The following is a 27,349-nucleotide window of genomic DNA, read 5'->3' on the forward strand; positions in this document are numbered from 1 at the left end:
CTTCCTTGCACATCTTTTTATCCTTCTGGAGATATCACTATAATTCTCCTAATCTGATATTGTAAAATGCACCATTATTTATGTACCACCAAGAAACTAAACTGTGACACTCCATTGTTTGCAGGATGCATCTCAGTATCAGAAATGTTATAATGTGTACATTTTCAAGTTCATATAATACAATGTTTGCCTCCTCTTTGTTGCTGAGTTTTCTTTGCAGTTATCATTAATTCTTCCTAAATTTTTAAAGAATACTTTTTTTTTTTTTTTAAGTCAAAGACCTTGAGACCTAGTTTCTGTAGGGTCAAACACATCAGACACTATATCTGATTCACTTTTTTTTAAAAATTTATTTATTTATTTTATTTTTGGCTGCGTTGGGTCTTCGTTGCTGCGCGCGGGCTTTCTCTGGTTGCCGCGAGCGGGAGCTACTCTTCGTTGTGGTGCGCGGGCTTCTCATTGTGGTGGCTTCTCTTGTTGCGGAGCACGGGCTCTAGGCTCGTGGGCTTCAGTAGTTGCAGCATGCAGGCTCAGTAGTTGTGGCTCGTGGGCTCTAGAGCACAGGCTCAGTAGTTGCGGCGCACGGGCTTAGTTGCTCCGCGGCACGTGGGATCTTCCCGGACCAGGGCTCGAGGCCATGTCCCCTGCATTGGCAGGTGGATTCTTAACCACTGTGCCACCAGGGAAGTCCCTGATTCACTTTTTTCCTGGAGATATTCCTTTTGGAGCCTTCCATCCACTGACTCCGGCCTGCTGTACAGCTGTCACCTGGGACTTTCCTACACCTCCCTCCGGTGTGGATCAACTATTTTCTTGTCTTTCTCATTTTGGTGGAGAATGCATACACAGGAGATAACATTTTCTGAGGCATTGCATACCTGAAAATGTCTCTCTTCTATCATTATGCTAGGTTACTAGTTTGGCAGGGAATGGAATTTAAGTTTGGAAATAATTTTCTCTTACAGTTTTGAAGACTTTATCCAACTGTATTCTGGCTCCCAGTGTTGAGTCTGGGAAAGCTGATGCCATTCATTCTGATTTTTGATCATCTGTATATGAATGGCTTTTTCCTTCCTGGAAGCTTTTAGAATCATTTCTTTATCCTTGGTGTTCTAATGTCATAATGAATCTTTTTCTATTCATTGTGCTGGGAATTAGGTGGGCCTTTTTTTTTTTTTTTTTAATTTTATGTATTTATTTATTTATTTAAGGCTGTGTTGGGTCTTCGTTTCTGTGCGAGGGCTTTCTCTAATTGCGGCAAGTGGGGGCCACTCTTTATTGCGGTGCGCGGGCCTCTCACTATCGCGGCCTCTCTTGTTGCGGAGCACAGGCTCCAGACGTGCAGACTCAGTAATTGTGGCTCACGGGCCCAGTTGCTCCGCGGCATGTGGGATCCTCCCAGACCAGGGCTCGAACCCGTGTCCCCTGCATTGGCAGGCAGACTCTCAACCACTGCGCCACCAGGGAAGCCCAAGGTGGGCCTTTTTTTAATTGATGTATAGTTGATGTATAATATTATATAAGTAACATGTGTACAATATAGTGATTCACAATTTTTAAAGGTTGTACTCCATTTATAATTATTATAAAATATTGGCTATATTCCCTGTATTGTACAATATATCCTTGTAGCTTATTTTATACCTAAGAATTTATACCTCTAATTCCCCTACCCCTATATTGCCCTTCCCCCCTTCCCTCTCTCCACTGGTAACCACTAGTTTGTTCTCTATATCTGTGTCTGCTTTTTTGTTATATTCACTAGTTTGTTGTATTTTTTAGGTTCCACATATAAGTGATATCATACAATATTTGTCTTTGTCTGACTTATTTCACTTAGCATCATGCCCTCCAACTCCATCCATTGTGCTGCAAATGGCAAAATGTCATTCTTGTTTACGGCTGACTAGTATTCCACTGTGTGTGTGTCACACACAGTGGAATACTAGGTCTCACATCTTCCTTATCCATTCATCTATTGATATGGGTACTTCCATACCTTGGCAATTGTAAATAATGCTGCGATGAACATTGGGGGTATGTGTATCTTTTCAAGGTGGGCCTTTCAATCTGCAAATTTGCGTCATTGAGCTCTGGGAAGTTTTGTTTTGTTTTGTTTTTAAATTTATTTATTTTTGGCTGCATTGGGTCTTTGTTGCTGCGGGTTTTCTCTAGTTGAGGTGAGTGGGGGCTACTCTTCATCGCAGTGCGTGGGCTTCTCATTGCGGTGGCTTCTCTCATCGCCAAGCGCGGGCTCTAGGCACATGGGCTTCAGTAGTTGTGGCTCACGGACTCTAGAGCACGGGCTCAGTAGTTGTGGCACACAGGCTTTGTTGCTCCGCGGCATGTGGGCTCTTCCCGCACCAGGGATCGAACCCGTGTCCCTTGCATTGGCAGGCGGTTTCTTAACCACTGCACCACCAGGGAAGTCCTCTGGGAAGTTTTTTTATCATTCCCTGATAATTTTCTTTCACTTCCTCTATTCTTTTTTTCCGGAACTATTATTTGACTGTTGGATCCTCTGGATTTATCGTCTACTTTTCTTACCTTTCTTCTGTGGTCTCTTTGTTTGTGATTTTGTTTGCTTTCTGGAAATTGTCCTTAAACTTATCTTCCAACTTCTCTCTCAACTTTTTTCCTGCTGCCATGATTTTAATTTTCAAATGTTTCTTCCTTATGATTAGATTTTCTTTGTTTTTAACATCTTGTTTCTGTTTCATGGGTGTAATACCATTCCCTATGTCTCTGAAGATATTAATCATTCTAAGGCATTTTTCTCTGTCCATCTGAGTTGTCTCTGGGCCCTCCATTCCTTTTTGTTTTGTTTTTTATTATTTATTTATTTATTATTTATTTATTTATTTATTTATTATTTATTTATTTATTTTTGGCTGTGTTGGGTCTTCGTTGCTGCACTTGGGCTTTCTCTAGTTGCGGCGAGCTGGGGCTGTTCTTCATTGCGGTCTGCAGGCTTCTCATTGTGGTGGCTTCTCTTGTTGTGGAGCACAGGCTCTAGGTGTACGGGCTTCAGTAGTTGTGGCACGTGGGCTCAGTAGTTGTGGCTCGCAGGCTCTAGAGCGCAGGCTCAGTAGTTGTGGCGCACGGGCTGAGCTGCTCCGCAGCATGTGGGGTCTTCCCGGACCAGGGCTCAAACCCCTGTCCCCTGCATTGGCAGGCGGATTCTTAATCACTGCACCACCAGGGAAGCCCTTGTTTTGTCTATTTTTACTTCTGTCTTCCATATTAGATGCTTTCTTCAGATATCTTCAGATATATGCTTTCTTCAGTGATCCTTTGTTTTTCATTCATACTTATTTTTCTTTCTTTTGTTTTTGTTTTTTGTTTTTTTTGGCTGCTCCACTTGGCTTGTGGGATCTTAGTTCCCTGACCAGGGATCGAACCCATGCCCCCTGCAGTGGAAGTGCAGAGTCCTAACAATTGGACCGCCAGAGAATTCCCTTTCATTCATACTTAACAATGAGACCCTGAAGAGTTGTTTGGATACTGGGGGCTGTGAGGAATAAAGCTTATCAATTGGTGGGGCTCACTGTGGGGTAATTGGGCCAGGATCAGACATCTCACTGGAGGAACTTCGAAATGTCCTTACTTATAGATCCCTTTCCTGGGGTCATTGTGTTTCTCTAGAGAAGAATGTTCCAGGGTCCTGCCTGAGGTGTATCTATCGGGCAGAGAGAATTCTGGAAATGGAGTGGCACAAAGAGGGAGGAGGTGGTGCTCACCATTTAGCTTATAAACTCTCACTTAATCCCTCTTGTAAAATACAGAACCTCGGGACTTCCCTGGTGGTCCAGTGGTTAAGACTTCACTTTCCAATTCAGGGGGTGCAGGTTCGATCCCTGGTCAGGGAGCTAGGATCCCACATGCCTCGTGGCCAAAAAAACAGAACATAAAACAGAAGCAATATTGTAACAAATTCAATAAAGACTTTAAAAATGGTCCACATCAAAAAAAAAATCTATTAAAAAAAATTACAGAGCTTCATCTCTTCCACTATACCTATTTCCCTGATTCAACCTCTCCTCAGAATAAAACTCCAGTTTCCTGTGTGTGCGTTGGGGGCTGGGGCAGTCACGGGGCTGCACGGGGTGGGCTAGTGGCCTGGGGCTCTCGCTTCCAACGTGGCCCCTGTCTTCGGCCCCACCTCCACTCCCACCTTCTGTGGGAACAGGTGCCTCTGATTCCTCCTTGGCCCACCTTCTCATCTCTGCCACCTTCTCCTTCTGCTTCTCATCTTCCAAAACTTTAACATCTCTTCCCTCTGTTGTTGCTGCTCTCGTTCTCTTTGTCCTTACCATTTCATCAATATCTTATTTCTCTCCTGTATTTTTAGTGGGGTTTTGAGAGAAAACAGCTGAATGCATGTGCTCAATCCACCACGTTTAGCTAGCAGACCGGAGTCTACTCTGCAGGGGCAGAAGAGCAGAGCGAAGTGAGAGTGTGGGCTCCAGAGCCAGGCACACCTATGTTGAGTTCTGGCTTCAGTTCTTCACATCCCTGTGTGACCTTGGGCAAAATAATGAACCTCTCTGAGCCTCAGATTTCTCATCAGTAAAATGTGACTAAAATCACCTCTTCACTCACAGAGGTGTTGTGAGCACTAACTCTGATAAGGCAGGATTTTCACCCAGCCCTGTTTGAGTGCAAGGCCATGCTCTGAGCCATCAAACCGGCCTGCTTCCCTAGAGAATGAGTCAGAGACGGGCTTCTCTTCCAGCCTGGGCCCCACGATGAAGAAGACACATGGAACAGAGCAACCCCCAAGCTGACTTATGTTGTGAGTGAGAGAGAAATCTTTTTTTTTTTAAACTGTGAATAGTCTATTTAAGAAAAAAGTCTTTAACAAATTGAAATGACAAAATTAATCTATTACAACTCCAAATTGCATGTTTAATTTGTAAGAGAGTTCATAGCAATGCCAAATCCCATATAAACATTGTGTTCACACTATGTATTTGTTATGGTAACAACTATTGGGTTAAAAATGTATTCAGGGACTTCCCTGGTGGTCCATTGGGTAAGACTCTGCGCTCCCAATGCAGGGGGCCCAGGTTCGATCCATGGTAGGGGAACTAGATGCCGCATGCCACAGCTAAAAAAAAAGATCCCGCACGTTGCAACTAAGACCCGGCGCAGCCTAAATAAATAAATAACATAAATAACATAAAATATTAAATTAAATATTAAATTAAAAAAATAAAATAAAAATGTATTCAGTTAGCATTTTTGACTTAGTGGGTGACACAAAGCAGAGTCAATAATCATCAAGCTACCTTAATCTTTATCCTCTGACGGATTAGGTATACTTCCACATTCAAATGGATGTTTGTTTTTTTTTAATTCAAGTTGCAAAGTTACATTTACATACGTTTTGTGATTGCAGTCCATTAGGAGTCATTTAATTTCATAACAGTTGATTTTTCTCACATCGAAAATGAAAAAAACTGCATTATTTCATTGCAAGGTTGGAAGCATAGTGGGCTAAACATTATATGGTTGTAAACCACTAAGATTCTGAGTTTGCCTGTTACCGCAGCATAATGTAATGAAAGCTGACTAATACAGCAGCAGCCTAAGGGGGTCCGAGTACCCCAGGATGATGTTGGGTGAGGGAAGCTTCAACCAGGGAAAGTCACCCGGTAAGACTGGCAGATGACAGAGCCAGGAAGTGTGTGAGATTGACAACAGCAGTACCTGTGACAATAAGGGACATGCCCTTCCTCACGCAGAAGAGGCCAGATGATTTGTTGAGATATTAACTTTGTATTCCTCCCTCCCCTGGCTCTTTCAAGCAGGGAGCCAGTCCCTTGGTATTTCCTTGCTTTGGGTATTTTTGGTGGTCAGAGCACAGAAGCTTCTGGAAGTCGATGGCTCTCTTTTGTAATAACCTTGACTCTATGGAGATTCTGTGACACATCCTAGAAGAGGAAGAAAGGGTGGGCTTTTAAGAGCTAAAAGGAGGGAGAGAGAGAGATTTCTACCCAAATCGGGAAAGGGGCAGAGTGTGATTAGGGCAGGGAAGGGTAGGGAGAGTTCCCACGCCCTGATTCTAGGCAGTGTGCAGGAGGTGACAAGGCCTTGGAGGGAAAGGCTGCCAGGTACACTCAGGGAGGGTACCTTAGACGCAGAGTGCACACCTCTTCCCTGCAATTCCCACACCCCGAGGGGCACCCCAGATCAGCTGAGTCCCCACACCTGAGGGGGTACAAGGGCTGGGATAGGGGACGGTCCTGCAGCCACTGGTATGACCAGAGGGGTCACCCCAAGGCTTTGGTACTGTCTAAGACCCCGGCACCTTGACAAAACATTGGAGGTGGGGGAGGGAAGCTCAATGATACGCCTGAGATTGAAGTTCTTACCAGCTCGGTGGGATAGTGACTTAGAGTCAGCTTTAAATTGAATTAGAAAAAATAAAGAAGCATGCCAGACCGCTGCAGCTTTGCAATCCCTCAGGCAGTCCCTAACCCCACCGCTCGCTCCCATGCCCGCCAGCAAGCAAGTGGCTACCAGACGGGAAGCTCCTTGCAACCCTCCCCCCAGGAGTGGAGGCCAACCAATTGCATGTCCCTGGGCAGGGGTCCCCCAAATCCTCCATCCTGAGGTCCTGCTAGAATGGGCTGTCAGAACATTTCCTGACCAGAGGGAGGTGGGGAAGCAGGGCCCAGGTCTGGGAGCAGGGGAGAGGCTAAACCACCCAATGGTGGGCATGGGGCACAGGGTGGGACATCTGTCACCCCACAGTGTGGCAGTGGGCAGGGCTGGCTCATCTTCAACTCTGGCCTGACCAAGCAGGATACCTTCCTAGGGGTCCAGCTACACTCTTGTCTTCTACTATCAGCCACTGCCCACGAGGCCAGTTCATGATGGGATTGACCCAGGACAAGCCCTGGATGACAGCTGAGAGTACAAGGGCAACTGGGTGGTTAAGAGGCACATGGCCCAGGTGGTCCTTTCAGGCGAAGTGCCAGCTTCTCATCATGGCTCATGAGGACAGTTGTGATCCAGCCCCTGATGACCGCCCTCATTTCATCTCTAGCCACTTCCCAGCACAGCCCCTCCCTTCTCCTAGTGCCAGCCTCCCTGAGCTGCTTCCAGTCCCTTGAAGGGACCACATTCTCTCCTGCCTTGTGGCTTTTCTACCGGCTGCCTCATGTACTTACTTGAACACTCCCTTCTCCCACTTAGCTCATTCTACTCATCCCTTAGGACCCAACTCCTCCTCATCCCTCAGGACTCAAGCCCTACTTATCCCTCAGGACCAAATTTGGTCTTCTGTTCTAGGAGACCCTCTGAACCCCCAAATCTGGATTGGGGATCTGTTCTAGGCATCCCACAGCACTGATTTTCTATCTTGGTCCTCGTCATACCTGTTATACAGGATTGTTACGCTGTCTGTTCCATAGGCTCTTCTGTAATCTCTTGGATGCAGGAACTGTGTCTGTTTCATTTATCATGGTACCTTTAGTACCTGATGTCTGATAAGGAGGATGGAAAGGGAAAGGGAAGGAAGAGAAAGAGAAGGGAGCGGAGGGGAGGAAAGGGAAGGCTGTTTTTGCCGTTCTTGCCTTGCCCACGAACCTTGAGACTTCCTTGCCTTTGAAGCTCTTCAATAAGGAAGCCTAGCATCCGGCCTGGATGGCAGTTTAGTTGAGGTGGTTAAGGAGGCTGCGACTCCAGCAATCCAGTCTCCGGTCTGGATTTAGGACAGGCTGGGGTGATGATACCCAGGGCAGCTGGAAGCCACATTGCTGGAGGGAAATTTTAACTGCAGCCAAGCAGAAAAATAAAAGTCAGAGCCAAGGGGAAAGCCTGCATCTGTGTGAGGTGCAGCAGCAGGACGTGCTCAGAGGGCGGGTTGGGATGAAGGAGGGGGACCAGCAGGGACTGCTTGTTGATCCCAATATCTGTTTCCCCCTCTTTTCTTATATTAAGTGTTTAACTGACTATATGGCCACCCAGAATAAAATCGCCATTTCCTGGCCTCCCTTGCAGCTAAACGGGGCCACGTGATTAAGTTTTGGCCAATGATATAGAAGAAACATGTTGTATGACTTCCACAAAGTGTCCTTAAGGGAGGGTCCATGCCCTTCGTCCGGGGTGACCCACTTGTCCTGGTTTGCCTGAGACTCTCCTGGTTTTAGCACGGAAAGTGCCACGTCCTGGGCCATCTCTCTGTCCTGGGCCAACCAGGGGAGTCAGTCACCTCCTTCTGGCCAGCATGTGAATGTGAGAGAAACCAGCCTGGAACGATGAGGTGCAGCCACGTGCTGGGGATCGAGAAGGCTGGGCTGCTAGACCGGTGCCTGCACAGTGAGTTCAGGCCACTCAGATGGTCCTGAGTCTGGATCACCTGAGCCTGCATCTCTGATTACTCTCTTTGGGCTTTGTTTACCAGTGAGAAAAATAAACGTCTATGCTGTATAAGCTTCTGTTATTTAGGCTTTTCTGGCACATGAAGCTGCACCTAATCCTAATGGTAGAGAAACAGGACTAAAGCCGTGACAGATGCTGGTCTGTTACACTGCCAGTTGTGCAGGGGGTGGGGGCTTGGGGGGCAGTCCTGAAAGTGCTCCCTGTTCTCCGCAGAGCTGCCTCGGGGGCTACCCCTGGGAGTGGGGGGCTGCCCCTGGGAGTAGGGGACTGATGAGAGGTGAAGTTTCTACTCCCATCTCGCCAAAGGCTTCAGTGCTTCCTGCTCTTATTTCCTTTGACAAAATTGTTCCCTTCCTAAAAAGCAATTTGAAAGCCACTGGTTCTCAAATGAATGGTGACAGCCTGACCCACTGTCCTGCTCTGACCCTACCGCTCCCCACTGTTTAGCTACTTCTCACCCACTTACATAGGAGTTGTACAAAACTCATTCAGACACAGGCATAATAACAAACATAGAGACCAAAAAAGAAAAAGGAAGTTAAATCCTAGAAAAAGTTGCATAAGCCTAAACCCCCAGGAGAGACTGGCACCAGACGGTGTCGCTGGCAGAAGCCCTGTATGGGACTTGCTGTTGCAGGGACCTCCCCGAGGGCCACTTTGGGTTGGAATCTACTCCCGGGGGTGCTGCATCATGCCTCAGGTGGCCTTGTTTCTAACAAAGCATCGCTGTTCCTGCACATACTGCCTTCAGGTGCACCTGTGCAACCCAGGAACTGTCTGGGTTTGTGGGTAAGGCTGAGGGTGAGTTGTCAGCTCGGGGATGCACAAGGCAGGGGTAAGTGCAGACATGGATTTAGCGAACCTGGGAGGAAAGATTTCCCACTGGCCCCACCAGAAAGTTAGGCAGTTTGGGAGGCACTAGCAGAGCCCTATACTGGAGGAATAACTGGGGTCCAAGGCACCCAGGGCAAGTGGCCTAGAACAGGGGGTCCCTGAAGTGCTACAGTTAAGCAGGAGATGGGGCAGCTCTCCCAGCCTGACCCCTAAAGGGAGGGCTTTGTCTTATCCTATCTCAGCCACCTCCTGGTTGTGCCGTTTCCTGCTCTGCAGCATGAGGAAAATAATAATGCCTACTGCATGCATGTGGTGAGGGTGATGTGCAAAAACTCAGTCCAAGGCCTAGCTTGGTGTGGCTAAGCCGGTGGCTCTGGCCCGGTTCTCTCACAAGGTTGTGGTCAAACAGTTGGTCGGGGCTGCAGACCGTTGAAGGCCTGATCGGGGCCAGAGGATCCACTTCTAAGATGGCTCACCCACGAGGCTGTTGGTAAGAGGCCTCAGTTCCTCTCTACATGGGCCTCTCCTACAGCTGCCTGAGTGTCTTCACCCCACGGCAGCTGGCTTCCTCCACAGGAAGTGATCCAAGGGACAGAATGAGGTGGAAACCACAGTGACTTTTACCATGTAGCCAGCCTTGAAGTCACATGCCGTCATTTCTGCAGTGTCCTACAGGCCACACAGCTCAGCGCTATGTTTTTTTTTTTAGTATCTTTTTTCTTTTTTTTTTGGCCACACTGCGCAGCATGTGGGATCTTAGTTCTCCAACCAGAGATGGAACCCGCGCCCCCTGCAGTGGAAGCACAGAGTCTTAACCTCCAGACCACCAGGGAAGTCCTCCCAGCGCTATTTAACATGGCAGGGGCTACACAAGGGTGCGAGTACCAGGAGGTGGGGCTCATCAGGCTATGTTGGGGGCTGAGACCACGTGACCGCACAACCGCTGAACCAGTCCTAGAGCACCTGTTGCCTGACTTCTTGTTATGTGACATAAGAAGTCCTATTGTTATTGTGCTGCTTACAGCCCAAAGCATCCTGATAGCCCTTCCCCAAAAGTCCTTTTATTTTTTTTGCTTGAAACAGCCAGAGTTGGATTCTGTGACTTACAAACTAAAGTCCTTCACTGACCCCAGAGAGTAAGTCTAGACCATCAGCCCTGTTTAGGGAAGAGGGAAAGGTGGGCTCCTGGGCTGCAGGCACCCTCTGTGACTGTCACTCCAAACCTCACAAATCTGACCTGGTTGTCCAGGGTCTAAGAATAAGCACTGTGAGGGGAGAGAAAAGCTGGCTTTTACATGCCTAAATAGTCATAGTTAGGTAAAAGTACTAAAGAAAAATCCTTGCTGCAATGATACGACTTTGGTTCTGCCTGATTCTCCAGCTAGCTCTGTGGCTGAGTCTCTGTGGAGGGATGGAATCCTTCTCCTTCTTTCAGTGCTGGCTGAGATTCCCTGCTTAACTTTGGGATGGGGCTGATTCCAGCAGAGATACCCAGGTTCTGTCCCTTGGGTGGCCAGCAACCAGGAGGGTCTCACAAGTTGCCACCGTGGGCCAGGAGAACACTAAATTTACACAAGTCTGGTCTCCTACCAAAGGGAGGCCAGAAATCAGGATTCTCTGAGCTCTCTGTAGCCTTCATGTGGGCACTGGCAAGCTTTCACATTTCAGAAGGAAGAGGAGCCCTTTTGAGCTCACCCTCTCTGATCTTCTGGATCAGCTGCAGCTGGGAGCACGGTAGTTGGGTGGCCCATGGACGCTGGCAGCACCATCACTGCCAAGCTTACTAATTATGTGCTGGGAAAGAGTCCTGCCCCCACCCAGACTTCTGTATTCTGCTGGGTCCCAATGGCACCCATGCAGAGGGGCAGGGTGGGAAATTATATAGGGTCGTCTTTCTTTCTTTTTTAATAAATTTATTTATGTATGTATTTATTTATTTATTTTTGGCTGCGCTGGGTCTTCGTTGCTGCGCGCGGGCTTTCTCTAGTTGCAGCGAGTGGGGGCAACTCTTTGTTGTGGTGCGCGGGCTTCTCATTGCGGTGGCTTCTCTTGTTGAGGAGCACGGGCTCTAGGCATGCAGGCTTCAGTAGTTGTGGCGCAGGGGCTTAGTTGCTCCGCGGCATGTGGGATCTTCCCGGACCAGGGCTCGAACCCGTGTCCCCTGCATTGGCAGTCGGATTCTTAACCACTGCGCCACCAGCGAAGTCCTCTAGGGTCATCTTTATCCAACCCCATACTCCCCTTCAACTCAGAGAAGTTGTGAGTGACACAGTGAAGCATTTCTTAGAAACAAGAACTGATGTCCATCACTGTGTGAAGGGCTCGCGCGAAGGGGTGAAGGGGTATGGTGGGAGAGAATGCAGCAGCTTGGGGTCCTGGCTCCACCACACGCATGGTGTGGCCTTGGACAAGTCCCCTCCTGCCAAGCCTGCTTCCTTCTTTGAAAAGAGAAGCTGAATCACAAAATGTTGGATCTAAAAACGACAGGGAAATTCATCTGGTGGCCTCGTATGTCACGTAGAAGGCTTTGGGTGCAGATAACAGAAGGCCCAGCTAAAAATAGCTTACACAACAAAACTGTTTTACACCACCTAACAAGGAGTTCAGATGTTGGGCGGTTATGGGATTACACTCAGGACAGCGAGGACACAGGTTCTGTCCATCTTTCCGCTCTGCCACCCTCAGGTGTTGGCAGCTCTCCCTCACGGTGGTCAGGTTGCTGAAACAGCGCCAGGCATCCCTTTCTTGCGCAGCCATTCTGTAGGCAGAAAGCAGTCAGATGTCTCTCTTGTGTCTCTATTTTCAGAGTGAGGAAAACCTTCCCAGAAACCCCTCTCCGCACCATCCCCCAGAGACCCCCTACATCCCATTGACCAAGGGTGTGTTGTGTGCTCATGACTAAACCAATCCCTGACTCAGGGAAAGGAGTGACTGCAATTGGCTGGAACCAATCAAGCATCACCCCATGGGCTGGGAAGGGCCTGGGAAGCAGGTGAGAGGAGAACGGCTTCCCAGGCCCTTCACGGTGTGTTGGGGAGGAAACACACCATGTCTGCCATGGCTCAGCTCCTCCTTTCATAGGTGGGGACTGGAGGGGGAGGGGGACTTTCTCAAGTCAAGTCACACAGGAGTTGGTGGCAGTCAGGGGTGAAGGCAGTTCTGACTCTTGGGCAGGCTATTTCATCACAACCTGTTGGTTCTGGCCTAGGTGATCTCGAGTCTGGAACTAAAAATCTGATTCTCTGTGAAAACTTTTCTCTCTAGAGTCACCTTAAGTCCATGGCCAGCCTGGGACATAATCCTCCAGAGTTAACTCAAGCCCTTGAAGCTGGGCTCAGTAGGAGGCAGACAGGCTTCCCTGCCTTAATGAGAAGTTGCTATGGCACGGTAGTTAAAAGCTCTGAAGGCAGGCAGAGCAAGATTAGACCCCATCCCTGCCATCCCTGCCTTATCCACTATTTGTTGAGCCCAGCGGACTACCCCGGCAGCAGCTGGCAGTAACACCTTCTGCCAGTGAGACTGTTCGTAACAGTCACCCCATCAATGATTACATCAATCCATGGCCAGCCAGGAAAATACAAACCACTCGAGATATCTCAGGCAAAGCAGTGTTGATGAGAGGAATTGGCTAAAAGGTGTTGGAAGAGCTGGAGACACAGAAGCATGACAGGGGTGTTTCCAAAGGGATCAGGAAGCTTCCAGGCCCCAGGAGGACACACACCTTGCTTCTGAGCTGCTAGAGGTGCCGCCCCTATGCTCACCGCCGGCTCCTGTTGCCACCAACCCAGCTGCAGCCACTGCCATGATGCTGCCAGAGCCAGACTGGCTTTTCCCGTCCTCCTGCATCCTAACCTCTTCCGAGCCTCCATGGGCTGAACCCAACTAGAAACCAGGTGGTCAGAGGAGTAGGATGGAAAAGAAGGGACGGTGGTCCCGTTAGATCATATGTAGGACAGAAACATGTAAGATGAAGATCAACAGCATAGATCTCAGAGTCAGAGAGGCCTGGGTTGGTGTCCTTATTCTGTGACCTGGAGCAGGTCACCTCCCCTGTGTGAGTTTTAGTTTCCTCATCTATAAAATAAGAATGCTAATACTCATCTCAGAGTTCTTGTGAAGGCTCAAAAGAAACTGATCATAAGGAGCTTCAGACCAGTGGCCAACAGCTTAGAAGGGGCTAGCTCCTGAACCTACCCTGCTCCTTCCTCTCACTTCAGGGTCTTTGTACTCTGTGCTTTCTCTTACCTCTGCCTGGAATGTTCCTTCCTATATATTTTTTAATGTTACTACTTTGTAGCCCAGATAGGACATTGTTAGTTGCAAGAGACCAAAATTTAGACCCAAAGAGGCTTAATCAAAAGCAGAAGTTGTTAAAGCGGAAAAGTTCCAGCATAGTTCTGACTTCAGGTATGGCTTGATCAGGGGTTCAACCAATAACATCAACCCTCATTAACTCTGGATTGGATCATGTGCCTATCTCGAAATCAATTTCTGTGGCTGGGGATGTGGTACATACTAAACATTCCACCCAAATAATTTGAGTTGATACTAGGGGTGACTGTGGTTTCCCAGAGGAAAATTAGGTAGCTATAAGAATGAATGGGTGCTGGGCAGGAAAAACAGCTATCCATTCATATTTCAGCTCAGGGAAAACATCCTGGTGATCACTCTCCTCTGTTCAAGGTTAAATCATTTCCTACTGTGATACACAATCAGAGCTCCTTGTACGTCACAGCATTCATCAGCTTATAATTATACTCTGATGGAGTTGAATGATGCCTGCCTTCCACCCCAGATTATGAGCTCCATTAATAGGCAGGGGCTATTTGGCCATCACCGTAACCTCAGTATCCAGCCCAGTGCCTACACAGGCTAGACGCTCAACAGAGTCTGTACATGAAGGGATGAATCTGGGACCCCGGTTATTATGAGGCCCAGCCTGTTACTGTGACTTTTTCCAGCTGCACTGCTTCTTAGGCTGGAGTCTTCCCCCTCCAAAGTCTTCTATCCCCTGCAAGCAGGCTTGGGCACACTTATACAGGACACCCCTCCCGAGAGAAGAGAATGACAGTTTCCCCATGGGACGTGGGAGGCCTGAGACCCAGAACTCAGGGCGGGTGATTCAGGCCCTCAGAAGCAACTTGATGAATCAGGAGAGAGGCCAGAGGGAAAAGGAGGGTTACTTTGGATTAAGAGCTTTAGAGGAGTGATTCATGATCATTGCGGCTGACATTTAAAAAGCCCCAAATACTTTTGGTAAACAGTGTGCTGCTTTGCATTTTGCCTCCCATTTATCCTGGGAATGAGCAGCCCTCAGTTGCTCTGGGGTGTATCATATTTCTCTTTCTGCTTCTTAAGCATCAGTGATGTTTGGCTCCTCAGTTTCCCGTATGTAACTTACTATCGCCAAAACTTATTTTCATGGAAGTGCTTGCACAGTAGAGACAGGTTGGGCTTTGGCGTCAGTTAGGGCACAGTGTGCAGCCTGGTTCTGCCGTCTGCTCTGTGTGTGACCTAGGACAAGTTACTTAACCTCCCCGAGCCTCCACGTTCTCTCCAATAGAGTATTGATGACAACATCAACCTCACAGGGCTTTGGGGATATTTAGAGGGGATGCTTCTTTGTAGTGCAAATTCCAGGTTTAACCAAAGCTGTGGCAGGTGGATGGAAGGGGTGGGAAGGAGCATGTGTGTCAGGCGAGGGAGGATAACGGGGAAGCCGCAGGGCTCTGGGGTCTCCTTGCTTTACCCAGGGGTGGGCTTGAGTCTGAGTCCCCAGTAGAAAATCTGTGAACTGACACTGGAAAGGCTCTTTGCCCAGATATAAACTCTGCAAGACACAGGGCACAAACAGCATGCCTTCAGGGCCTAGGAGACAAAGTGAGACACTGTGTGTGCACATGAGTGTGTGTGCGCACACGCGTGTGTATGTAAGGTGACCAATTGGCCTGGTTTGCCTGGGACTGAGGGTTTCCCAGGGTGCAGGCCTTTCAGTGTTAAAACCTGGAGAGGAGAGTCTTGGGCAAACTGAGACACGGTTGGTGACCCTGTAAGTGTGTCTTTTCTCCGACTTGTGCCTGGAGCCCAGAGGAGCTTCAGCACCCTGAGGACTCCAGGGCCTCAGCTTTCACAGCATCAGGAGTCAGTGCCAGGGCCCAGCTGGTAACATGGTGTGGGGTGCCAGCAAAAGAGAGAATGGGGGGTGATCTCACTACCTCACCTCAGACCCCCCCTCAGACACTCCCAGAAGTAACTGGCTGAAACGCTGCAGGAGGCTGGAGGCCTGCATTAGTAGAGGGGGAAAGAGCCAGCAAAATGTGGGTTATTACCACCATGGTGACCAAGGTGAGGTCTGGGGAAACATGGGTTCCATATAAGGGCCAACCCAGAACCTGGCACTTAGTGTGATTTTTGTCATTATATTTTCTAATGGGCCATTGATAGTCTAGAGTACTACTTTTTTACTTTTAATCTGGTCACTTTAGAGAAATCTTTCATGTTAATGACTCTTGAATTGATTTCTGAGTATCCTGGATATAAAGCTATATTACTTGCCGTTAATGATCAATTTTATCTCCAGTTCCAATATCTGTGCTCTAATTTCTAAGCCACATCTCATTGCACTTCTCAGACCATCTAGACAACGTTGGATAATAGCAGCGATGGTTGTTGCCTTTTGTTTTATTTCTGAATCCATTAATTATGCTCTAGTTAAGTGCTTCTTGGTCTTGGGGCACTCTTTAGAGTAGACCCGCTGAGTCCCAGCCCTGGGGAGTGTTCTAGTGCTTCACTATTAAATATCTTGAAAGCTCTTAGCTGGAAATAAATATGCTTCATTGTAGTAAAGAAGCATCTTCTGTTTTTAAGAGCCTTTGTAAAGGGTGGGTATTGGGTTATTAAAGACTTGCATCAGCCCTCGTTTTAAAAACCCTCAGTGTCTTCATCTGTAAAATGGGGGCAGGGGTAGGGGAGTGGGAGGAGCAATAGTAAGCACTTCACGGGGCTGTTATGAGGAATACGTGAGCTCACACACGTGAAGTGCTTGTCAGAGAGCCTAACACAGGCTTGCCGGTGTCATCGCTGTCACAGGTCCCATTGCAGGGCTGTCTGGACACACTGCTCTCCTCCTCCGGGCCAAGAGACCCTGTGTTGCTCCCCTGCTCCTGCCCTGAAGGAGGGGCAGTCAACAGTGATCCTGGCCCCCAGAAACCAAGTGCTCTTTTCAGGTGGAATTTGGCTGAGAGCCACAGGCTGGGCAGTTGGGAGGCTGGGTGGGTTGGGATGAGCCCCCAGGGAAAGAATAAGAGCTGGAGGACTTCATGGGTCCTGGCTGTGCCCCATCCAGCTGTGTGACCTTGGCGTGTCACTTGACCCCCTGTGACCTGCTTCTTGAGAAGGCCGTTCCAGGGGAAACCTGAGGCCGGTCCCACCTACCCGGGAGGTGGAGTGAGGCCAGGGACTGAGCCAGGGCTGGGGCGCTGGGTCCAGGGTAGAGGGAGGCATGGACTGTTGTCATTAAATAACAACATGACCTGCAGGGCAGACCCTGTGAATTTCCCCCAAGATACCAAATTCCTCCCCTGCACTGCCCCATACTTCTCTCCCCTGCACACACCTAGACAGTGCACTTCTCAGAGGAGGTAGGCAGAACCGGCCACAGAATTTGTGGGGTCCAGTGTGATATGAAAATATGGGGCTCCTTGTTCAACACTTATTAAGAATTTTAAGATGGTCACAGCTGAGCATTAAACCGAGATTGGGACCCTTGTAAGCATGGGGCCCTGTGATGGGGGCCTGGGATTAGGGACATTCCAAATTAGGAACTTGGGCCAAGGAACTTCCTGTGCTGTGGAAACCAATGGTGTTGCTGTGGGGCTGTGGAGGTAGAGACTGGGGCTCCCAAAGGCCATGGTTTCAGCATCACAGCAAACTGCATCTGGAGAGCTGAGGTGTCAGGACTGTGAGATGGGTCCTAGTGGCATCTTGGTCCCTGTATTCTTCCCTTCCTGTATTCTTGGGAAATGAAGCAATAAGTACCTACCCTGGCAGAACTAGTGGAGTTGGGCTCTGACCTTTACAACCAAATACAGCAATGTTAGGAATTTGGGACTTTCTCCAGTAGGTGGGAGAGGATATGACCCCCTGGTCTGGTGGGAAAGTGTGGATGGAGCCAGGGAGCTGGCACTGGGGGCAGAGCTCCTTGTTGGGAGTGGAGGAGTCTGAGACGGCAGGAGCTAATAAGGTCATTTTGAGGAAGGGGGTCCACATTAGGTTGTCAATCCTGAGCTCCAGGAGAACCACGAGTACCAAGGTCTGGAGCCAAATAGAGGAGAGAAATGCAGGTGTACGTCTGAATTCTGGAGTGAGGGGACAGCATCTGGGGGCTTCTCTCTACTGTTCTCACCTATAGGAAGTGCTGCTCCCTCCTTACAGTTCTGGCCTAGGGGCGGATCATCCAGTCCCTCCCTTATCTGAGAAAGGCTGCAACATTCAAACACTTTACTAAAGGCTTGGGAGTACAGACAAAAATAAAGATAAGGAGGCCAGGGGCCTGGAGAGGATGATCAACAGAGGCCTTGCGTCTGGGGGTGGCTGGATCCCCCTTATCCAGGAGCAGAGGGCAGGTCCAAAGAGTTCCCCCTTCTCAATCCCTCAGCTCAGCCAGGCTCTATGTTTTCATTTCCCCTCATCCCTTCTGGAGCTGGGGTGGGGTGAGGGGTACATACCTTTTCACCAAGCAATTCAACTTTGAGGAGTCCACCTTACAGAAAAAGATACATTCAAGGATGTTCACGGCAGCCCTGTTTGTGATATCCTAATAGCCGTGTGTGTGTGTGTGTGTGTGTGTCTGTGTGTCTGTGTGTAATGTTTAACATAGAAACAGGTCTGGCAGCATATGGTCCAAACTGTTAACAGTAGTTACCTCTACGGAAGGAAGGGAGTGGGGAAGGAAGAGAGACTTTCCTTTGCCTCTGCACACTTTATATACTTCTGCTAAGTCTGATTTTTTTTTTTTTTTACTATTTTTCTAGCACGTATTAATGTGTAAATTATAAAATGTGTAATTTTAAAACAATTTAAAAATTACATTGTACAAACCTAGGGAGAGGACAGGAATAAAGACGCAGATGTAGAGAATGGACTTGAGGACACGGGGAGTGGGAAGGGTAAGCTGGGACAAAGTGAGAGAATAGAATTGACATATATACACTACCAAATGTAAAATAGCTAGCTAGTGGGAAGCAGCTGCATCGCATGGGGAGATCAGCTCGGTGTTTTGTGATCACTTAGAGGGGTGGGATAGGGAGGGTGGGAGGGAGACGCAAGAGAGAGGGGATATGGGGATATATGTATATGTACAGCTGATTCACTTTGTTATACAGCAGAAACTAACACAACATTGTAAAGCAATTATACTCCAATAAAGACATTAAAAAAATTACATTGTACAAAATTTTGAAAGCTAGAGAAATGAACCTGGTGAAGTCTGATGCCACAGATTTGTAGGGGTATTGAACCTCGGGGTCATTTCATTTCCTCCAGCAGTTTCTGGCAATCTTGGGGGAGGCCTGGAGGAAGGTGGTGTTGAAAGGACCCAGAAGGAGGTGGCGAGCTAAGACGCAGGCGCTCAGTAATTATTCTAGGCATCTGATGTCAGTTAGCCCATTTAATCCCTGAGAGGTAGATATCCTTAATCCTAGATTTACAGTAGAGGAAAGCAGCTTGGAGAGAGGATGTATGGCAGGGTTGGGATTCACACCTCAGGGTGCAGGATCTCTCCCACTTGTGGATGCTTCAAGTCCAGTTCAATGGGGAAGGCAAGGAGAGGAGTAGAAAACTGAGTGCCAATAGCAGTCTTTGAACGCTGACTCCTAGGTGGAGGAGGAAATAAAGCCAGGAGGGAGCACTGGTTGTAAAAAGGATCAGCTTAGGTGTAAGAGGTGTGGAAACGCAGTCGGTTTGGGTTTTAGATAGAATAAAGCTGTGTGGGACCCTGCACTTTCATGTCTCTCATGAACTGGTGAAGCGGCCATGAGGACTGAGGAGTCTCCTGGGAATGGCCTGTGCTAGTGGGTGGGTGGGGGCCCAGGCTGGCCTCTGTCCCTTGGGTGACTTCTTTCCCGGCCCCACTGACCTCATGCCTGAGACCTCAGAGTAAGAACTGGTCGAGGGGACTTCCCTGGCGGTCCAGTGGTTGAGACTTCGCCTTCCAGTGCAGGGCTATGGGGGTGGGGTGGGGTGCCGGTTGGATCCCTGGTTGGGGAGCTGGGATCCCACTTGTCTCTGGCCAAGGAGCCAAAGCACAAAACAGAAGCAATATTGTAACAAATTCAATAAAGACTTTAAAAATGGTCCACATTAAAAAAAAAAATCTTAAAGAAAACCCCAAATTGAAGTTGACCTTCAACTGCAATTCTGAGCCTGGTGGGCGTCAAGCAACTCTGCTTGGGGGAATGGATTCGGGGTGGTGGGGGAGTACGTTCTCCTGCGTGCCATGGAACTTCCAGGTACCCCCCTGGCTGGGGTGCCTCTCCTGCAGCAGGAGTGGGATTGTTCGTGAGCTCCCTGCATACCCCACAGGGTGGGATTCTTCATAGGGGCTCAGGAGTCCTGGGTGAGCCAGTGGGTGGCACATGCCAGTGAGGTTTGGGTTAGTTCTGTCATTGTGACCCCTTTTGCATCCCCTGTTACTGAGGTCTGGGGAAACTGGGTAGAGAAGTGTTCAGGGACCTCAAGGTGCAGATTATGGCCAGGGAAGGAGGGGTGGGGTGGAACTGATGTTAGGCAGTTGAAGCTGAGATGGGGGGTGGCGGGGAGAGACTGTGACTTCCTGGAGTGTCCCAGGCTGAGTTCCAGAGTATGGATGAAAGTGAGTGGGCGGTTGTTCCTTGTGACCCCAGAAGTGGGTGGACGACTCCTACCGTTCCTGTCTGCTCCTGCTTTGTTCTTAGCCTTACCTTTCTAAGTCTAGGGTCTCCAAGTTGCAGAGCTGGAAATCAGTTAACGCTGCTATCCAACAGTTCTCTGGCAACAGAGAGGGCAAGAGTCCAGCTCAGGACAGCAAAGGGCAGCGCAGGAGGCCAGCGAGGCGGGGCTGGGGATAAGGGTCCCCACGCCGAATTAGAGCAGGGCTCAAGGATTTCCAGGGTGATCCCAGGACACCGAGGTCCTGCCTGGGAAGGGGAGCCAAGAGGGCAGCCTGAAGCCCCTGGAGGAGGCAAGGTTAGTGCCAGGAGTCATCAAGGCCGGGCTTCTCAGTGAGGCGGGGAGGGGAGGACAGAGGGCCTGAGATAGACTTTCAAGCACCCTGAGGCGTTTTCAGAGCGTTTTCTTCACCAATTACTCTTTATTTAGAAGAGGGCAGATTCTGCCTGGAAAAATTACGTTCGAAAACCAGCAAAACAGAGGCAGAAAACACTACAATTGATGGTAAAAATCTTTTTCTGTGTCTTTCAAGACATGTTCTTTGAGCCGCTGGTACTTTTATAAGGCAGGGAGGCACACATAAGATTATTGTTAAATGTGCTTAAACTTGATAATGTAAGTCACGTGCCAGTGGTTTGGGTCCACTCGGCTAGTAAAGAGGGCCAATAGTACAAAACTGCCCTCGGGTTACGTGGCCTTTCAGCTCTGCTGCCCTTGGGAAACTGCCCGGTGCGCACCTCCGGCCCGTAATATCCCGGCTCGAGGGGAGCCAGGGCTGTGGATCTTAGGCTCGTCTTGAAGCCCGAGCCGCCGCAGGGAACCCGCCGCCTGAGCCCGTGCGGCAGTCTCAGCGACGCAGCAGGGACTCCAGCCCGGAGCACGCGTCCCGGTCTTTACAGTAGCCGGGCCGCAGGCGGGAGCCGCAGCACCTCAGGGTCGTTCCAGGGCCGCGCTAGGAAAGGTGTAGACGGCGGGAGAGGAAAGGGACCCGTCGCGCCGGGGTCTCGGCTGACCGGGAGCGCAGGGAGGGCGGGAGAAAGGGCGGGTCCGAGGTGGGCTCCTCCAGGGTACTTGATGGACGCCCAGGAGTGCCACCCTCTAGCTGATCGTGGGAGGAGACCCAGGCACAGAGAGGCTAAGCGATTCGCTCAAGGTCACACAGCGAGTCGCTGGCGATATGTGTGGGGTGTAGTTCTGCCAACGCGTCTCGCGTCATCACAGGCCTCGCCCGGCACGGCGGACGCCTGGTTCTGCTCCCGCAAGCAAGGAGCCTTTGGGGTCTTGGGCGCCCCGTCCTTTGGTTAATAGGAGAGTAGGACGGCGTCCCCAGCTTGCCCCTAAATGTAGCTTCTTAGCATCCCAGCATCACAGCCTCCCAGTCGCCTGTGTAGGCGGGCATGGTGCTCCAGGTCTTGGCGTGAGAGGGAACGCACAAGGACTGCGGCCCTCGACAATGACGCCCGGACCCCACCTGCCTGGGGCCACCCGAAACAGCGGTCCTTCCACCGACCTCTTTAATGGCTCAGAGATAGTGACCGTTATTTCTAATTATCTATTAGTCATGCAGCTGCTAAGTTACGGAGCCGGGATTCGAACCCATTGGCCTGGGTTTGGTGGCCGCAGGCGCGAGGTCAGAACCCACAGGCCCGGGGTGGCTGTGTGTGGCCTCGGGCAAGTCTTTCTCCCCAAGCCGGGCAGCGCGCCCCTCCCGTCGTGTCCGCGCATGCTCAGTGGTGGGAGGGGCCGGGAGGAGGTGGCGGGCGCCCCAGCTGCTTTGCATTGACGCCACCACCCGCTGGAGGTCACCGCTGGGGGCTGGGCGCGGCGTGCTGCCGGGAAGACCTGGCCCGTAAACGGAGCCGGAGCCGCTCCGCCTGCAGCTCTCGGGTGAGCGCCGCCGGTTCAGCGCTTCTCGACGGCACGGCTTCAGATCCGACTGGAGCCGAGGTCTGTCCTTCCCTACCCGGGCGGACGCGGCCTCGCCGCCCCGACCGGCTTCCTCCGGCCCCTACCCCTCAACGGCGAGAGATCTAGGCTAGCTTTCTCTGCCACCAGCCCTCGGACCAGGAGCATTTATTCGCGGGGCGGCAGGCGGAGCGGCGTGGGTGCCCGAGCCTCGAGAGTCGGAGGCTGCAGCGCCGCGGAGCGGAAACGGGGCCGTGAGCGGGCGCAGCAGGGAGCTCACCTCCCTCGGGGGTCGCGCCGCTCCACGGCGCGGACTCGCCTGCTCTCGGGTCGAGAGAGCTCAAATCTCCTCCCCCGAAATTCCCCGGAAGCACGGCGCGGCCGAGGCGAGCGCGGCGATGTGAGGGAGGCGGCCAGCGGCTCCCGCTTCAGGAAGGGCATGTTCGGAGGGGCGGCCGCGGTGCGCTCCCCGCCCCACCGCCCGCTCCCCACCGCTGCAGCCGCTGCGCCCGCACCGCGATAAAAGGGGCGGCCGCACTTCCTGGCGCGAGACCCGCGCTCGCCGCCGCCCGCCCAGGCGTCCGCGAGGCGCCGGGCTGGCCGTTTACTGACCGTTTCGCGGCTGCCCGCCAGCGTGTCGGCGACGCCGCCGCCAGCATGGGTTGTGCCCCGAGCATCCACGCTTCCGAGAGCCGGGCGGTGTACCACGGCGGCAACGAGGCCGAGGACGCGCCGGCCCCCGCGGCGCCGCCGTTGCAGCCCAGTGGGCCGCGCCTCCCACCCGGCCAGACGACGGCCGCCTCGGCCCGGTCCTGCGGCTCCAGCCTCGTGGAGTCCGAGCCAAGCGGCGGCAGCGGCAACGGCAACGGCAATACGGTAAGGGGTGCCGGGCGGGCGGGGGCTCCAAGGCTGCGGTCCGCGGTGAAATTCGGGCCCCGCGGCGCGGCGGCTTTCCCGCAGGGACGGGTGGGGCTCCCTCCCGGCTCGCGGTAACCTGTCGCCCGGCTTTGGATGACTTTGACGGACGCCACCGGACCGTCTTGCCAGGGCAGCGACCGGAGGCGTACCAACCGTGGTCCTGGGGACCGTGCTTGGTAGAGTTGTGCTTAGGACGCTTTCCGAGCCGCGGGCGTCGGTTCCTGGGACACATCCGACCCAACGTGTCGAGCAGGAGGGACCGCTGTGAATTTGACCCAGGCGCTTGAATCCATTACCTACCAAACAGTGGGTACAGAGGAACCCCCCCAGGATACTCTGGCGGGACCCTGAACGTTAAATCAGTGTGAACTTTGTTCTTTTGGTTCTCGTGGTGGAAAGGGAAGGTCGGCTAGCACTGTGAAGCCGGGGTACTGGACCCTACCACCGTGTTGCGTTTTCCCTGTGTCAGCTTTGCACAAGCATGCAGTTGCAGTTTTCCATTTTCTTTGGGACTATTAAAATGTAGTCTGGAACATCAGCTTTGCTTCACTGCACATGTATTTGAGGTTCACGTTTATTAGCATGCATGTTGTACTTGAAGCATATGCAATTAGAAAATAGTATCAGAAACGCGATTTTTGAAGCATTCAGCAGGACAAAGTTAATTTTTTATTAAGCAGTCTTACTGGGACAGTTTGTGACTGTGTTTTTAAATTGCGTGTCTTCTCCAGCGCCTATTGCCTTGGCTGTGTTTTGTCAGAGTTTCTGGGCTTAGTCTTTGTTAAGGTTTTCTAAAGGGAAGGTATTTTTCTTTTTTAAAAAAAGGAAAAAAGTGTTCATGAGGACAGACTGCTGCAGCTTTCGGGTTCTCTGACTTGAAATTTTAGAGCTGGAATTCACGCGTTTGTTTATGTGTTATTAAACTAGGGGAAAATATTCCTGTATGTATGGCTGCAGATTGTTGAGGATCATCCCTCTCGTTGCTGCTTAAAAGAGTCATTTGCGAAACTGTCTTGATTTTCTTGCTTATTGAGTACTGCTAGACCTCCCAAATTAGAGGGATAGAAATTGGTTCACTTTCTGTCTTAAATTTCTAGCAGTCATCATGCCTTTTCTATAAAAGTGAAAAGTCTTTTTCAGCGTTGCATAACATAGATGAAGTGATTTCTCCCCCTGTCTTGCGCTATCTGAAAATTCAAATTCATTCTGATGATCAGATTTGGATTCCTTCTCTTACAGAGTCTTTGTAGAAACCTGTGATAGTTTTAAACTATTAACCTAAGCTGCTCTTAATGTCACTGTAATGCTTGTACGTTAAGCTACCTAACTGGCTTTAAAAAAAAAAAAAAAAAAGACGTCACAGGTGAAGTTGAATATGGAAGCTATAACAGCTTTCAAGTTTTTGACCCAAATCTGATATTGGTTATCTTGCATTAAGTAATATTAAACTTTTAGTCACTAACGTAGCTTTTTAAGAAAGAGGCCCTTGTGCCTTATTGGCCTTTTTGGGGCAGTTGTCCTGAATTCACCCAGGTGTCTTGTAAGCATTTCCAGTGTAGCAGCTTGCTCTTCTGCCATCCACATTGCCTAGAGGTCCCCTGAGTTTCTAAGAGTCTCAAGTATTCTGCCCATTGTCAGACCATTGTCTTGAGTTGGGGGTCCAGAAAAATACATTCATCATTACAGTGCTTAATCCACTGGCATGCATATGGTAGGTGCTAAATAAATGTTTGTTGAGTTTTATTTTTGTTGTTAACTGAATGATGAAAGTTTTTCAGTCACTGGAATTGGATTCCATAAAACCTCCAATGTAGGCTTTAAGGTTAGGTTTTTCAGGAGGAGGAGTCAAATTATAAATAACCCCACAACCATAGAAATAATAGTCCCATGCTTGTTATTCATGAACTATATATGTTGATACCACATCTCAGTTACAGATATTTGTAATTAGGCATATCAGGTAATAGGCAGAGGTAAATATCAGCATTTTTTTAGTTCAGTATTTTTTCTTTAAGGAAATGAATCTTTTGAAATTAAGATATTCAGTATACTCTGGAAATTTAAAAACCCATGTTTAGAGAAGATAAGCTTTCAGCAATTTAGCAAAGTAAAATTATTATATAATGAATTTGAATTCCTTTATATTAACATATCAAGATCCAATTTTAGTTCATTAAAAATATTTTTTCTTAAAAATATAGTAAGTCAGCTTATTGTTGAGTGAATTCCAGTCAGAAATTCATTGGGGAAGTTTTTGTATTTCTATAGCATATAGTAAACACCAGTTCATCAGAATGCTTGGGAGATTGATAATCAATTGCATTTTCAGATTAATCATCTCCTACACCTGTAGCGTATCCCACATGTGTTCCATGAAGCAATTTGTGGACTGTTAATAAGTATTAAATGAATAAAGTGTCTATGGTCAAATTAGTTTGGGAAATACTGGCTCAGACTAAGTTTGGCAGATTTCTTTCATACAGGATTTGTCAGAAAGCTTAATTTCCTAAAATACACTCTGAATCTCCAAGTGGTGTTTAGAGTGTGCAACATTTCCCAAATGTGTTTGATTATGGAGCCCATTTGTTGAGGTATATCTTAGACAGGCCACATGTTAAGACACGATTCCTAACATGAGATACCGATATTCAAAGTACAAGAAATATACTTAACAGTAAAACTCAGTAAACATAATCTGCTTCTTAATGATTCCAAAGGTACTTTAGGATCTTGTAATACATTAGGCTGGGTCATCTTTATGAACTTATTTAAGTATTACCAAAAATACTCTGGCTGTTTATCCATTTCAGGAGTTATAGTCTATGTGGTTACGGATAATGAATGCTGTGTTCAGTTTGAACACTTACAGTTTTGTTTTGTATCAGGGTGCACTTTAGCTGTAACATTTAACATTTTCTTGTCGGTCTTTAGATTTACTCCGTTTTCCCTTTCCTTAGCTAGGACTTTCAGTTGCCCTTGAAAGACTTGTGTGAGTAGACCCTACGCTCACCCTCCCTCTGTTTTTGCAAACACCCAGTGCACTGCTAAAGATGGATGCCCTCCCCATCGTGTGTCACTGATCAGCTCTGTGAGGGGCAGTCACATCTGTTTTGTTCCCTGCTGTGTCCCCCCACACAGTAGGCCTTCCACAGACATTGGTTGAATTGGAGAATTGTGTGGACTAGGCTGTAGAAGTGGAAAATCCAGCCAGCCCATATAAAGGAGAAATAGAAACCAGTTTTAACTAGAGTGGAGGCTGTAGAATTTAGATTTGGTTTTTGGAAGTCTCTGGTAATGCTCCTGAGCATTTGTGCTCAGGGAATAATATATTTCCACCCTGGTGAGTCTAGTAGATTTCCCTGTAGAGATTTAAGGATTAGTGCAGCTGGGTGGGCAGAACACAACAGGTGACAGATGATGGCGTGGCCACACGCTAACCTCTAACCAGGGGTTACTGCCTTCAGCTCTCAGACCGATTCTCCATTTGTCTATCTCTAGTATTTGCTTGTGTCATTTTTCCCCCCCACCTAGTTTTCCCTTATTTTTCACCACCTTCCCCTTTTTCCTAGTCTTCCTCCCTCCTTTTCCCTGCCAGCCCACCATCCTCCACAAAACTGGTGAAATTACCCACCCTAGTCCACCAAAGTTTAGTGGTTTCTTGGTGTTTCCAGCTATGGAATAAAATTTGTTGCCTGCTCTTAACATACAGCGTGGATTAATCAAATTTTTATATTTTCCTAAAAGAAAGTGAATTTTTCTTTGTGTGTGACCTGAGTGACCCCCCACCCCTGCAACTAGGGGTCACCGGCCCTTGGTAGATTATCTGGAGTTACTGAAAGTTTCCCTGTGAAAGTGTGGTTGAGAAAATGAGACCCAACTTTCTTTTTTTTTTTTTTTAATTAGCACCTTTAATTATTTTTTATTTATTTATTTTTTTGGCTGTGTTGGGTCTTCGTTTCTGTGCAAGGGCTTCCTCTAGTTGCGGCGAGCTGGGGCCACTCTTCATTGCGGTGTGCGGCCCTCACTATCGTGGCCTCTCTTGTTGCAGAGCACAGGCTCCAGACACGCAGCCTCAGTAGTTGTGGCTCACGGGCCTACTTGCTCCGCGGCATGTGGGATCTTCCCAGACCAGGGCTCGAACCCGTGTCCCCTGCATTAGCAGTCAGATTCTCAACCACTGCGCCACCAGGGAAGCCCCGAGACCCAACTTTCTGTTCCTGAAATAGTGACTATAATTTTATCTTGAGCTCATGGGCTGTGAGTTCTGTCATCATTGTGTTCTTATGCCTTTTGGTGTATAGAATCTCATTATCTTGCCAGGCCTAGCTATAAAGATAACTGCTTTTAAATTTTTTCTTGAATGCCTATTATATAC

General features: G+C 49.2%; 1 protein-coding gene across 3 annotated transcripts in view; it reads left to right on the forward strand.

Moving 5' to 3' along the window:
• Positions 1-22,002: 22,002 nt before the first annotated feature.
• PDE8A (phosphodiesterase 8A) overlaps positions 22,003-27,349 on the forward strand; it is a 154,804-nt gene continuing 149,457 nt past the window's right edge. Inside the window, exon 1 of one of the 3 annotated variants that reach the window (XM_068558438.1) lies at positions 22,003-22,932. In XM_068558438.1, the coding sequence (XP_068414539.1) occupies positions 22,714-22,932 (219 nt within the window). In that variant the 5' untranslated portion in view covers positions 22,003-22,713. The remainder of the gene's footprint in view (positions 22,933-27,349) is intronic. The other 2 variants (XM_068558454.1, XM_068558462.1) reach the window with 2 other exon arrangements.

Source organism: Eschrichtius robustus, chromosome 1 (genome assembly GCF_028021215.1).
Source record: "Eschrichtius robustus isolate mEscRob2 chromosome 1, mEscRob2.pri, whole genome shotgun sequence".
NCBI classification, from domain to species: domain Eukaryota; kingdom Metazoa; phylum Chordata; class Mammalia; order Artiodactyla; family Eschrichtiidae; genus Eschrichtius; species Eschrichtius robustus.